Raw genomic sequence first — 14485 nt, forward strand, 5'->3', positions numbered from 1 at the left:
CCAAAACCGAAAATCAAATTGAATCGGGACCTTGTGAATTGAAATCCAATTGATTCAGGAAATCAGTGGCGATACCCAGGCCTTCTTATTGGAGCAACACCTCTCTCTAGTAAACGTTGCTTTTTGATTTTTGTGACTGTTATATTATGTTTTCTCCCAGGAGGAGCTGTTTCAGTGGTGGGGAGAGTGGTCCAGTTGGTCCTCTTGTTCCAGGAGCTGTGGAGGAGGAGTGAGGAGTCAGGAGAGACACTGTCTCATACAGAGGTAGTGTGTTCAAAAAACTATATGCTTGCATACACACAATGGCACAAGGATTTCTATGTTACTCTTCTTTCTTAAAGTGCTCATATTATGCTTTTTGCCTTTTTTCCCTTACCTTTATCGTGTTATATATCTTTTTTTATGCACGTCATAGGTTAACAAAGTGAAAAATCCAACCCAAAGGGACTTACCATCTCCAACAGAAAACACTGTTCTATTGAACACTGTGTATTAAATGTTGTAAGTTACATATGACCAAAATAAACTAAACTAAACCTCGATGAGCCATGAAGCAGCAGGGAAATATATTTAGAGCGCCTCATCTTATTAATTAAAATGTCTTTATCATTTGGGGCTTTTTATAAAACACTGATCGTCATTTCTCACCATTTTCCGACAGTTTATAGACCAAACAACTAATCGATTAATCGGTTAGTTGCAGCCGTAGCACAGTTAAAACTAAAAGAAAAACACACTGGAAGAATGAGTTGAGACGTGGCCGTATAGTATGAGGGGAGTTAGGTAGAGCGTTGATAGAATGTGTGTTTGTAGCCATCTTATTACCTTTGACCTCTCCGTCAGACTTGAGGAATGTCTGTCAACCAAGATTAACGCCACTGTGCCCCCACTGTTGGCCCTCATCCCCCACCTCACCCTTTCTTTCTTCAGTCTTTCTTCTTCTCCTTCCCATTTTCTTCTCTCATGTCTGTCCCTTTCTGTTTTTTTCTATACCCTTTTTCTCTCAACTCCAATTCTTTTATTTCCACATTCTTCTCCTCTTCTTACTCCCTGCCCTGTGCACCTCCTCCCCATTTCCCTTGCTTTTTTCCTCCCTCCTCTTCCTCTTCCTCTCCTGCGCTACCCTCATCACCTTCTTCCAATTAGATGTGACACTCTCACATAGTGACCTCCCCCTCACCTCTTGCTGCGGTCTCTCCTGCTTTACCATCTAAACAGTGACTGTAGGAGGAAGAAAGAGAGACACAGATAGACAGACAGAAGAGGTGTATGCGGGGGTGCAGTTAACACGGTAATGAAAGACAGATGCATGAACTCCATGCTGGACTCCTGTAGGTCCTTCCCAACGCACACAGAATTAGGATCATGTTAACCATAAACTACAGCACTGTAAGACAGATTTTCCTTGGTACATCTGTTGCAAACACGTTAGTTGTTGCGAAATTTTGCAACATCGTGAAGTTCTGAGACCCTTGAGATATGCTTCCATCAGCTTGTTAAAAGAGAATAAAGCATTCCTTACTGCTTTTACAGTAAGAAAACACATTCAAGGGTGCCCGGGCAGCTCACCTGGTGGGGCGCGCGCCCATGTGTAGAGGTTTGCTCCTTGACGCAGCGGCTGCAGGTTCGACTCCGACCTGCGGCCCTTTGCTGCATGTCATTCCCTCTCTCTCTCCCCTTTCATGTCTTCAGCTGTCCTATACAAATAAGGGCCTAAAGATGCCCAAAAAATTATCTAAAAAAAGAAAACATTCAAGTTGTGTTTTTCAGAGTCAGCTAATGTTGATCACATGTCGTGTTTCCTCTGCACACATAAATGTATGAACTTAGTAGTCACACAACCACAATATGACGTTCGTACCTCACAATGTCCACCTTTTGAATAGGGCTGGGTATCGCCAATGATTTATCATTCCGATTCCGATTCACAGGGTCCCAATTTGATTATATTACCGATTTAATGGGATTGATTGATTTAGGGAAATTTCATTTACAATACCAATTTTGCTTGGATATAACAGAGATTCTCAGAGAACTTATGCTGTAAATTGAAGAGGCAATGCTCAAATATTTTTTATAATGTACCAGGTTAATGTTAACATTAATAATTGACATCCTAAAAGTACTTTTTACTTTATGAATCCATATCCTATCACTCAAACAGGACGCAGGAAGGAAGCAGGAAGTTGTACATCCAATCACAGTAATGCTGTTAACACATACAATTAGACAATGCACAGGCAACTTAGTGATAGCCCTGCAGTTGTGGTCTTGACCGGTCTTGAAATAAAATCCTGAGTCCCCGAGTAAAAATGCGGTCGATTCCGAGACGAGACCGAGACCTTCAAAAAGACCAAGAGGGATCTCGAGTACTACAACATTGGATTGTGCAGTGATTTAGACAATGTTTACAGCCTACCTCTTTAGATATGAATGGTATTATCTTTTTTTTATTACAACTAACTCAAGGAGTTGTTGAATAGTGGTCGGAAAGCAGCCTTCATAGAATGAAGTGCTTCTCACTTTGGAAAATGGAGTGGAGTGCTGCAACAAAAAGAAGGTAGAACTTATGGCTGAAAAAGCAAAATATTTAACAAGTGATGGTTATAAATGTGGTGGTAGTTAGTAGTTTGAGACAGTAATTGGGATAACATTAGAATTAATCAGAATGAAGCACTTTGAATGTGTCTGAGAAGTGTTTATAAGTACTGTTTGCTCATGGTGACAGCTGCTATAGCAACTCATTACGGAAACATACTCACTTTTTTATGATGAGCACTAAATGTCAGTGAATCACAAAGTAGTGTTTATTCCACAAAGAAATGGTAATGGGGGAGATGTCAAGTAAAGCTGTGAGTGGGCATAATTGACTGTATACCAGAGGAAAGGTTTCGGTTAAAGATGGCTGTGGATGGTTCTAACTAAATAGTGCATTTATTTTAGAAGTGTAGCCTTGAAATCAAGCAACATTTTATCTCCCAACCTTTAGGGGGTCTTTTTTTTTTTTTTTAACAAAAACAATGGCATAATAGAGTTCCAACAGCTACACACGCACATACATAAACGGTGTAGACAGATCATTGTAACATTAATTGCTTTACACATACAGTACATACAGCGTAAATCAGGTATACACAAAGTATACATTACCAGTGATCTTTGTCAGTTAATGTCCACGGTATATTTGCCAAGGGCAAGTTCATAATAGATGTTACGTATAAAAAAAAGTACCAACGCATCATGAGTTGCCGGTTTCATACATTTCTAGGCCATCACCCTCCCTCTGTGATACTGGAACGATAGCGTTGGATGCATAGCTGAAGCCATTGGCAATCTATTATTTTCTGCACCTTGTGTGTTGTCCATGTAAATACAGTGTATTAACCATGTTGTATTCTGTCTCTGTCTCAGGCTGTCCACCACCCAGAATGTAAACAGCTCATATTGTGTTGGCTCTCCTAAACAGTACCAGCTCTGTCCAGACCAGGTATGAGGCTACAATTATATTGATACTAAACGGATTGATTGTCTATTAAGTCTAAGAACACAGAGAGTAATGCAGTGGTTCCCAAACTAGGGGTCGGGGGGGGGGCGGGGCGTGTTTGCACGGATGCTAAATATAAATAAATGATGCATGGTTCTGCTGCACTGCTAGCAAAGCGTGGACAAGTTTGTAAAAGGACTGCTGGGTAAACGTAAAGCAGACGATGAAGTTACACCAAATATCTCCACAACTACCAAAACAAAGGCAAGAAAATATGTGGCGGTGACCACAATTTCCCAGTCAAATCCCATTGTGTCTCATTGACTATCCCTTCGCGGAGAGAAACAGCTGATTGGTGCGCACTCCTCTCTCTTTCTCTCTCTGTCTATCTCTCGCCTTTGCAGAGAAACAGCTGATCTCAATTCAAAGGGGTTTTATTGGCATGGAAAACAGACGTTTACTTCACCAAAGCAAGTGTGAAATAAAACAAAAATGTGCATAAAAAAAGTAACTATCCACTAGCCTAAACTTTGCAACATTGTAATCAAATATTGATCAATGTAAATAGGTTAAGTTTAACTAATATAAACATATAGACCTGTATTCAGATTTTATCTACAAAAGGGGGGCCTGCTGAAAAAGTTTGGGAACCATTGGGCTAATGGAACACACTAGTAAAAAGCCAACAAGCTCAACCCTGTAAGCTGCAGGTATCCTTTTCTACATGTGTTTGTGTATATTGTGTTGTGTGTGTGTTTTGAAGCCCTGTCCCAGCCCAAGTGTGAGCTTCAAACAGCACCAGTGTTCCCAATTCAATTCCAAAGCATTTGGAAGAAGATACTATCAGTGGATACCTCTTTACCCAGGTATAATATCAAATCTATTAGTCTTTGTTCCCGTTTTTTTTCCATCTGTCTGTCTATCAGGTATCAATCTTTAACACAGTCTGTGGAAACCTCAATGCCTTTGTCTCCATACTCTTTCAGCTCTCTATCCTGGCCATTAACATTCACAACCTGGCTGTTGTCCTTTTGTTGAATAAATTAAAGTAAATTGTTGTGTGAAAGATTGAGTTTGCTCATCTACCACTTTTAATTAGTTGAGTTTATCTGTTTATCTATCATACTTTCTGAAAATATGCCAGACTTAGCCAGAAAGAATCATTTTCATCTGTAGTCAGGCAATAGTTAAAAGCACAGACGTTATAATAAAGCGTTGGAAATACAACCAATGCTAAAAAGCAGAAACAAACAGCCTGCACTACAGAGAGACAAGAGAGACATCTCTTAGGACACACATAATCAATTACAGATAGCATTACAACACAATATAAAGTAGGAGCAGCTCTTACTCTAAGCATAATAATGACAAAAGAGACAAGAAACAACACAAGGTTCTCTTAATGTTGTATAGAAGGACTGATAGTTGGCACAGTTTCTTAGGTAAGTCGTTCCAATCCTGGGATGCTCTGACAGAAAAAGCAGATTGGCCAAAACGACTTTGTCTCCTCGGAGTAAGACAATCGCCTCTAGTTCCAAAAAGTGAGGAAACGGTAGCACATCTCCTCGTCTCAAGTTCCCAAAGTTAAGGAAATAATACAAAATACTGTCGAAGAAGGCTTTGTGCCGAAACGTGTCAGCGTCGAGTTATTGTGATGTGAGCCTAATTAAACAAGTGAAACGATTTGAAATGAAAGGATTTTGTCCTCCTTAACTTGAGATGTGCTACCTTTTCTTTACTTTATGGAACATGCCTATTATATTTTAGGGTCAGCACTCCACTGAGAATCGCCATTGTTGAAGCGCAAACTCCTTTTTCATCTCAATCTCCTCTAGTTGTTGCTCTTGTAGTAGTTAAAGCCGTACTAGGCAACTTTGCACTTGGGCAATCCCAAATGATAACCGCATGTAACTAATTCAATTTTGTAGACGTCATTGCACAGAATCCTATATTATGATGTCACTAAAGTAAATGTCTTTTTAAATATGTAATTTCCTGTGTAGCTGATTACATCAGCATCTCCAATAAGCCCTGTGACCTGCAGTGTACAACCATCAGCGGTGAGCGACAGCTGCTAGTTCCCGCACACGATGGTACATTCTGCCGCGATGCCAAATACCATGGAGTCTGTATAGAGGGAATATGTCAGGTAACCCAACAAGAAAAAGATCTGATTTTATTTTTCTGGAAGAATTACTTCTATGAATTTCAGTGAGTTTTTATTTAACTTTTAGCAAATGTTTCTGTGTCTTCAGATGAGAGAAATCCACTGCCTGGATGAGTGAAGCCTCTAAATAACTAACGACCTGAGTGTATTCTTTTTCAATTTCTCTTCTCCTCCAGCCTGTAGGTTGTGATGGAGAGCTGTACAGCAGTAAGACAGTAGACAGATGCGGAGTATGTGGAGGCAACGGGACATCTTGCCAGCGCATCTCCGGATCATACAGGAAGGCACTCGCACAGTTAGGTAACACACACACAAACACACATGTAGACAGTTGTGCATTCAAGTATAAATTTAATTATTCATGAATCAAGTTACCTGGTGTTGAATTTGGTTACAATGGCACAGGAACACTACATATGCTGGATCAACATTTCTACTCCACTTATCAGTCAGCCGTTGCCTTTTGAAGGTAGCCTGGTTGACACCAGACTGGGGAACGTTCATTCACAGCTCATTTCCAAAGAGGCCTCACCAACGGACGCCGTTCAAATGCCTCTGCGCTTCGGTGGCCGTCGTGTTGAATGTAAACAAAAAGCTGCTCGCCGTCGCTGCGCTATCGTTATCGTGTAAAGCCCACCTCAACGGTTGTGATTGGTGCCTTGATTTGGAAAAATTGGAAATGGGCTTGATTTTGCCGGAAGTTCGTCAGGGTTTTCCCAGGCTATTTTGAAGGTTTTCTGGGCCCTCAGCAACCCTTCTCATCCAAATTGTACTGTAATTAATTATTGTAGAATGAACATAGACTGTAAAATGGACAAAGCTTCCCGGGCCTGAAAAGTGAAGCCAACGCGGAAGTGCCTTAAACCTGCATTCTATCTTATTTTCAGCAGGGGGCGAATCCACTGGCTCCAAAAGAAGTCTGTCTCTATAGAAGTCAATGGGAAAACGCCCCTACTTCTCACTTGATTTATCACCTCAGTAAACATTTTCATAATTAGTTTATGGTCTCAATCGTTAGTTTCAAGTCTTCTTCAATACAGCATGATGTTCATTTTGTAAATTATGGACACATTTATTTTAAAATAATAAAGCAGGGGATGCTTTAGGGGCGTGGCTACACACCAACCTGTCAATCATGACAGGCTTAGCAATGCTAACCATGACACTGTGTGAGTACATTAAAATAGACCTGAACTTGTTTTTGTGTGTTGTCCGTGTTTTAGTCTTAAACTTTGGCCCTCTCACTGTGTGTTATCACTTATCACACAGCAAAGTTCACTGCAACATTTTGGTCACCTAAAAATGTCTTGTTCAGTGTTCTGCCAAACAAGCTAGTGTTAGCTGGTAATTTAAAGGATAGTTTGCAGATTTTCTGTTCTGTCTTATGTGCAGATGAATGGCGGCAGTACCTGGAGGTCTGTGTTTAGACGCCAGTAAATCTCCGCTGGATGACGCTTCAAAAGGGTTGAAAATCAGCAACTTTTCCTCCTTTAGCGTTTAGCTTAGCGCAGAGCCTTTGCAACCATAAACAACACTTGATGTCAGCGTCATCCTCCACAGCTTCACGCACTCTGCAAAAATCATCACATCCGGTTGCAAAAAAACATGATGGCTTTTTTTTTCAGGCACACACACACACACACACACAGAGTACACTAATGTTAACAGTACTAACCGTAAGCTACTTAGCTAACAAGCATTATAGATTGCAGTTAGCAAATGTTAAATGCTAATTTACATAGCAAAGTTTTACTTTTAACTTAAAACAACAAAATGTCTAGTACAGCACAGACAATAAATATGATCAATGCTCACACTTAATAAATCTTGTAGTAATCCAGTAGTGTCGCTGTTAGGGTGTCTGTCCTCAAATCTGAAACTTACACGGCTAGCTGCACTAAACAAACTCAAAAACTCTATCTAATGGGGACGCACGCCTCAAAAGAGCAGGCGAGTCAGGCACTGCCAAGATGGCTCTTCGGAAACCTATGGACGATGTCATGGAGACTACGTCCATGTTTTATGCAGTCTGCTGTATGTGTCTCAACAGAAACACACATTTGTGACATTTTTGCCATGTCTTTTGTTCAATTTAGTACACAATTTTTCCTGCTGATTAGTTCACACCTGACAATCGTGCCTGTGTGTGAAGTAGGTGTTTTTGTCATCAGGCTATGTGTTCATCGCCAACATCCCAGCTGGAGCTTCAGACATTCAGATCATAGAGAGACATAAGACGGAGAACATCCTGGGTGAGAACCTACAAGTTCTTTCAGGTCAATAAACTGAGTATGAAATCAAATGATTTAAAGCAACATTTAATGCAAAAAAAAATTGCCAGTGTAACAGTGGTTGTAGGAATTCTTTTTTTTTAATCATTTCTAATATGATCATATGAAATAAGTTAGGCTAAATATGATCTGGACTTCTATTTGTACCGACTGCATAGAGGTTGTTTGGATCTTCTCGTCTAACTCTAATTGGTCTTTCCAAAACAAGAACCAGTAGCTATATTGTTAGTACCACTATCTTGAAAATGAATGAATCGTTCTGTGGGGGTTTATTGGGTTCTTGGAGTCCGAGTTTTGAATATCACTGTCTTAGTCCCTTACCCTGATGTTTCCCCTCTTATCTAGCCCTTTCAGATGAAGCTGGTCATTTCTTCTTCAACGGAAACACTCTTTTTGACAATCCTCAAAACTTCCATGTGGCAGGAACAGTGTTTAAATACCGACGTCCAAGCAATATATTCTCTGATGGGCTGGAGTATATCATTGCCCAGGGACCAACACTTCAGGGCCTGAATGTTATGGTAGTACACACGCACAAACACACACAAACACACACGAAAAGTACACGTGTCTCATTTTACTTTGTCTGGATCAGCGGAAATACATTTCGAGGAGAATTGCTTGACATCTGGTGCGTGGCTTGCTTGTTGGATGTCCCTCACCTTCCGCTTTCTGCATGTTGCCGTTCTCAAAATCCCTTCGCTTCAGGAAATAAACTTCGAGCTAGCAAGCTACATGCTGAAAATGGCAAGTTTTGACGAAAGTTTGGATCAGGCCTGCTTGGTTCTATCGGGGAATGATTGTAAAGATTTACAAAGAATAAGTTTACGGCGTCTACTGTCTAACTGGGACGTTTTGTGGACGAAGTACACACGGCGACATGCTGGTATAAGAAAATTACGTTTAAACATGTATCCAGCTAATTTAAATAAATGTGTGAACAGTTAATATCATGTACATAATATTGTATGTGGCATTTTCTTTTGCGGAGTGCAAATGTTCAAGTTCCTTCCCGAGACAATTTTGCACAGCCATCGTCGCTGCGTCTGGAGCTTAGCGCCGCCCAAGACAATTGTGATTTAAAGAAATGCAAACAACCCAGAGTGTGTTTTTCTCCGATCCCAGAATGTATCTGATGTGTAGCCAGACCTTACTCCAAAGCAATGCGAGACTACATTTTACTATAATAAAGAACGACTTAACTTCCAGTATGAAGTCATTAACGTATAATTTTCTCATTGGACATAAAGTACTACAACCTGATTGGGAAGCTCCCCCACATCACCTACGAATACACCATCCCCTGCACATCTCATGACATCACTGCAGCCGAAGGCATCACCACAGGCCCCTCCTACTCGCATCTTAACCTCACCTATAACGAGGAAAATGAGGACGCCAGAGGGGATCAACTCACAGCGGCGAATCGCAGCAGAGGGAGTGTAACATCTGTCCATCACTTCACCACCCAGCAGGGAGCTGGTGGCCAATCACATGTCCAGCTGCAGGAAGAAGAAGAAGAAGAAGAAGAAGAAGAGAAGGAAGTAGTGGAGATCAGGACACCCAGCCCTCCACCGCCGGCTGCCATGTTGGTCTACAGACCGGCTGATGTCACCGGTCATGTGTTCAGCCACAATGATGTCGAGGAGCGAGGACTTCCAGTACCGTCTGGCTACCGTGAGTCAGAGATTGAGCCGTCTTCAGAGGTGTCAATTCCAGGTCCAGAAAGTAAAAGTCCTGCCATGTGTTTATTCCACCAATGAACTCAGCCAGCTGATTTTACTAATTAGTAGTGAAATCAGCTGGCTGAGTTCATTGGTGGAATAAACACATGGCAGGACTTTTACTTTCTGGACCTGGAATTGACACCTCTGCCGTCTTCTAATAACTTAGTTGGACTATTAGTCAGCTGACAAGTAATCTATCGTGGAGTAAAAATGGGCATAGCTTTCAAAATCAATGATGACATTGTTTCTGTGTCATATAATTGATTGATATCATTATTTTAGTTTATTATAAGGATCCCCATTAGCTTACGCCTAGACGACCAGTCAGTCTTCCTGGGGTCCAAAACAACATTAAATCAGATAATATGAAAATGGAAAATATTAAAACATTTCATGACACCCACAAGAAAAGAAACATAACAAACTCTTACAAGTTTAACACAAAAATATCAAGGGAAATAAACCAGGAAACCCAAAACAAAGTATCTAAAAAAACTAAATTACCTTACACTATTTTACACAACATGACACACGGGTTTAGAGTTAACATCTAGCTAGCTGACAAAGACCAAGAAGGCAAACGGATATTTATTACAACAAGGTATAAAACCTCAGGATACAACGTGTACATGTAAAAGAGGTATTTTTTCGTTTGTTGGCAGCAGGACCTAAGGATGGTACCATCAGTTTGTCCAACACCAAAACCGACTGGTTTTGAAAAATTATTTTTTGTGGCATCTAATTTTATTTTGGTTATCATTATTTGAGGGTTTTATTAATAATAATTAAGGCTGTCAATCAATTAAGCACTTCCAATTTGTAGTATATACTTGCCGTTACATTACCACAATTGTCCGTAACCTCTTAGTGTTGTGGGCTTGTCTGTCTGTCTGTCTCTCAGTCTGTCTCTGTCTCTCTGCTGTCTCTCTCTTTGTCTGTCCATCTGTCTGTCTGTCTCTCTGACTGTCCGTCTGTCTCTCAGTTTCTCTGACTCTCTGTCTGTCTCTCTGTCTTTCTCTCCGTCTTTCTGACTGTCTCTCTCTCTGTCTGTCTGTCTCTCTGTCTCTGACTGTCTCTCTCTCTGTCTGTCTGTCCGTCTGTCTGTCTCTCTGTCTTTCTCTCAGTTTCTCTGAGTCTCTGTCTGTCTGTCTGTCATTAATGTTCTGTTTTTCTGTTTATTAGGAAGTTCCTCCAACTCGATTGACGAGCCATCCACTGCTGATGACAACATTCTCGTGCTCCCTTTTCCTGGTAGGAAACACAAATTAAGCCTTTTTTCCCACCGTAGTTGAGTGTTTAAATACCTTTTTGAAAATAAAACATTAAAACATTAGTGTGATTTTTTGATTTTTTTTTTTTTTAAATACTTCAATAATCAGAATCAGAAAGGAGTTTATTTATTGCCACAGTAGTTACGTGGAAGTTGCCTTGGTGATAGGTGCATACGTACACAAAAAAACACAAATAAACAATGTACAAAATAGCTGTTTAGTATAAGAGTATTTATATATGTATACAGGGAAATGTCATGACAATGGAGATAAAAAAGTGTTACCAATAATATTTGCAGAGATAATAATCATATCATAATACTTTTTACACGTTTTCATTGTAAAACAGAGAAATGTTGTGGGACTTTTGCTTCTGTTTTTGGGGTAGTGCAGTATTGTGAGTCAGCACCACTAGTAATCTGTGTGGGATAGGCCTCAGCATGACAAATTGTCCACACAAAGGGGTTGGATAACACAAAAACACTACGTCCTGTTCAAACACACAGCAGACCTTACTAAGTCCAGTGTGCTGTTCTGTACCCATCCCTTGACTTAAGAAGAGATCATAAAAATGACATTTAAACAGAGAAAAAATAAGATTTTAGTTTAGTTTTAACAACTGTTTCAACAATCTGTTTAAATAATAGCCTTTGTAGCTCCCCTCCAGTTTGAATCTCAAACACAAAGGCGTGTGTAGGACTTGTAGGAGAGTATTTTTAGTTAAGTAAAGGATCAGACTACTTCTTCCACCGCTGGTCTAGTGTATTACAAAGCATTCTCACAGAGAATAATCATTAAAACAAACGTATCACAAATGAAATATAGCTTGAATAATCAATAAAGTAAGAAAGGTAACTTCTAGCTTTACAAGTCATCGCTTAATTCAATCTTCATGAACATAGATACAGCTACGCAACTTTATCATCATCCTTTCATCAACCCTGCAGGTAATGAGTGCTATTAGTTCTGCTTTGCAAATATCTGACAGTTCCCCTTAGAAATTCTTTATTAAAAAAGTAAATTATCCTCATTTAACACATAACCATTAAATCAACTTACATGGTATAAGTGGCTCTGATGGCACCTTTTCTGTTTTGCAATACTCTCACTGGTATGTAATGTATCCGTTTACGTAAAAAAAAATACCTGAATGTTTTAAAACCTCTTCATTCGTTTGTTTATATCCGTTCACAGGTAGCCAGAGTGTACGTTCTGCAGCCCAGACAGAAGATGCCCCCTACCTGCTCCTGGAGGACTTGCATTACAACCAGACACACTCAAACACACACTCCCTCACACAGTCAAACACACACTCCGTTGAACACACGCTCGCTGATCCACACTCGCCAGCAGAAACACGCGTGCACACGTTGTCCGCCGTGGACACCGAAATGCGCGCAGACATTCTTACAGTTACTGACACACACTTGGTCGCACACACAGAAACAGAAACTGGCAAACACTCGCACGCACACCCTGCCATCTTGGTAGAGCTACAACAGGTGCCTGTGGTCCAGGCGGCCAACACCGAGAGGTATGAGCCAACAGCTGTGGAATAGATTCAGTGTTTGCTTCAAGGGCTCTGTTATGCTATGAGACGTAATTCACAACACATGTATGGCATAAAACTGCTGATTGTATTACACTCTCATAATCGCATCAGCGTTAATTTACTCTTTACTCATAGCTTATATATGAGCAATACTTTATATAAATTGTAAAAATAGATTTGTTTTCATTTTTAAAGATCAGTCCCGTGATCTTGTGTTTTCAGTGGTGCAAAGATGAATCGATTAATCGGTTAGTTGTCAACTAGTAAATTAATCGGCAACTATTTTGATAATTGATTAATCGGTTTGAGTAATTGTTTTATTAAAAAAAAAAAGTAAGATTTCTCTGATTCCAGCTTGTTAAATGTGAATATTGTTTTAGTTTCTTCTCTCCTGTGTGACAGTAAACTGAATATCTTTGAGTTGTGGAAAAACAAGACATTTATGTTACGTTATATTGGGCTTTTGGAAACACTGATCCACATTTTTCACCATGTTTGACATTTTATAGATCAAACAACTAATCGATTAATCGAGAAAATAATCAACGGATTAATCGACTATGAAAATAATCGTTAGTTGCAGCCCTACTAACGACTGTGTGGAAGCTTGCCTGTATGCCAGCTGTTTTCACTCATTTTTAATAAAACTGAATTAAGTTTCCTTTTCTTCTGACAGCATAATAATAGTTTTTTATTTAAAATATCAGGTTTCAAAATTGTGTTTTGTCTACCTGTTTCTGTCCCTCTCCAGTAATGACTTTGATGTGGGTCTGGACCCAGATGTTAGCCTGGCAGACATGTATCGCTGGAAGGTTTCTGCTTACGCTCCCTGCAGCTCCACCTGTACAACAGGTAAACATCAACATATAGTTAACACCAATCTGTCTTCATTTTAGATCGAAAAAGTTCAGTTTAAAAGATTGTTGTGAGTTTTGAGAGGCAGTGAGTCGAGCTGGACGCCCCTCTGATTTGCATAAAGCCTGGATTCTACTTGCAAATGAGGAGCGGGCAACTCGACGCCTCGCTTCGCAAAAGTTGCTACGAAACCCAACGTCCTAACTCAGCTGCACATTCAGTGCACACGTATATGTATATTGTTGATCTATATCTGCACTCTGTGTTGCGTGTCTGTGTGTGTCTCCAGGTATCACCACTAGCTATGCCCTTTGTGTCCGATATGATGGTACTGAAGTGGATGACAGTTACTGCAACTCTCTGACCAGACCTGAGCCCACTCATGAGTTCTGCACTGGGAAGGAATGTCCTCCAAGGTACTTCTTTTACTTACTGACTGACTGGACTAAAACCCTGATGTGAAACTCTTCAGACTTGTCAAATACTGTAAGTGATGATTTGCTTGTGTGAGAGATCAGGAAAGCGGATACATTTCAGGTGAGATGGCATATGGACATGTCAAGCTAAGGTTATCTACTAAATTAAACATATAGATATCCACATGTCTGTATTTTTGAATCTACTAAGATCTTAAAGGTCCCATGACTTTGGATGCTTTTATATAGACCTTAGTGGTCCCCTAATACTGTATCTGAAGTCTCTTTTATATAGACCTTAGTGGTCCCCTAATACTGTATCTGAAGTCTCTTTTATATAGACCTTAGTGGTCCCCTAATACTGTATCTGAAGTCTCTTTTATATAGACCTTAGTGGTCCCCTAATACTGTATCTGAAGTCTCTTTTATATAGGCCTTAGTGGTCCCCTAATACTGTATCTGAAGTCTCTTTTATATAGACCTTAGTGGTCCCCTAATACTGTATCTGAAGTCTCTTTTATATAGACCTTAGTGGTCCCCTAATACTGTATCTGAAGTCTCTTTTATATAGACCTTAGTGGTCCCCTAATACTGTATCTGAAGTCTCTTTTATATAGACCTTAGTGGTCCCCTAATACTGTATCTGAAGTCTCTTTTATATAGACCTTAGTGGTCCCCTAATACTGTATCTGAAGTCTCTTTTATATAGACCTTAGTGGTCC

The 14485-nt window shown here is 40.1% G+C and overlaps 1 protein-coding gene across 4 annotated transcripts in view; it reads left to right on the forward strand.

The window, feature by feature from the left end:
* The window catches only part of si:ch211-267e7.3 (ADAMTS-like protein 2), a 29133-nt gene that overhangs the window by 7930 nt on the left and 6718 nt on the right, over positions 1 to 14485 (forward strand). For 3 of the 4 annotated variants that reach the window (XM_028592868.1, XM_028592869.1, XM_028592872.1), the window contains exons 3-14: positions 161 to 264; positions 3412 to 3487; positions 4248 to 4350; positions 5488 to 5633; positions 5828 to 5951; positions 7823 to 7927; positions 8288 to 8463; positions 9193 to 9619; positions 10852 to 10920; positions 12135 to 12474; positions 13244 to 13344; positions 13637 to 13763. In XM_028592868.1, coding sequence (XP_028448669.1) covers positions 161 to 264; positions 3412 to 3487; positions 4248 to 4350; positions 5488 to 5633; positions 5828 to 5951; positions 7823 to 7927; positions 8288 to 8463; positions 9193 to 9619; positions 10852 to 10920; positions 12135 to 12474; positions 13244 to 13344; positions 13637 to 13763 — 1898 coding nt within the window. The remainder of the gene's footprint in view (positions 1 to 160; positions 265 to 3411; positions 3488 to 4247; positions 4351 to 5487; positions 5634 to 5827; positions 5952 to 7822; positions 7928 to 8287; positions 8464 to 9192; positions 9620 to 10851; positions 10921 to 12134; positions 12475 to 13243; positions 13345 to 13636; positions 13764 to 14485) is intronic. The other variant, XM_028592871.1, reaches the window with a different exon arrangement.

The sequence above is a fragment of the Perca flavescens genome, chromosome 12, assembly GCF_004354835.1.
Source record: "Perca flavescens isolate YP-PL-M2 chromosome 12, PFLA_1.0, whole genome shotgun sequence".
NCBI lineage: Eukaryota > Metazoa > Chordata > Actinopteri > Perciformes > Percidae > Perca > Perca flavescens.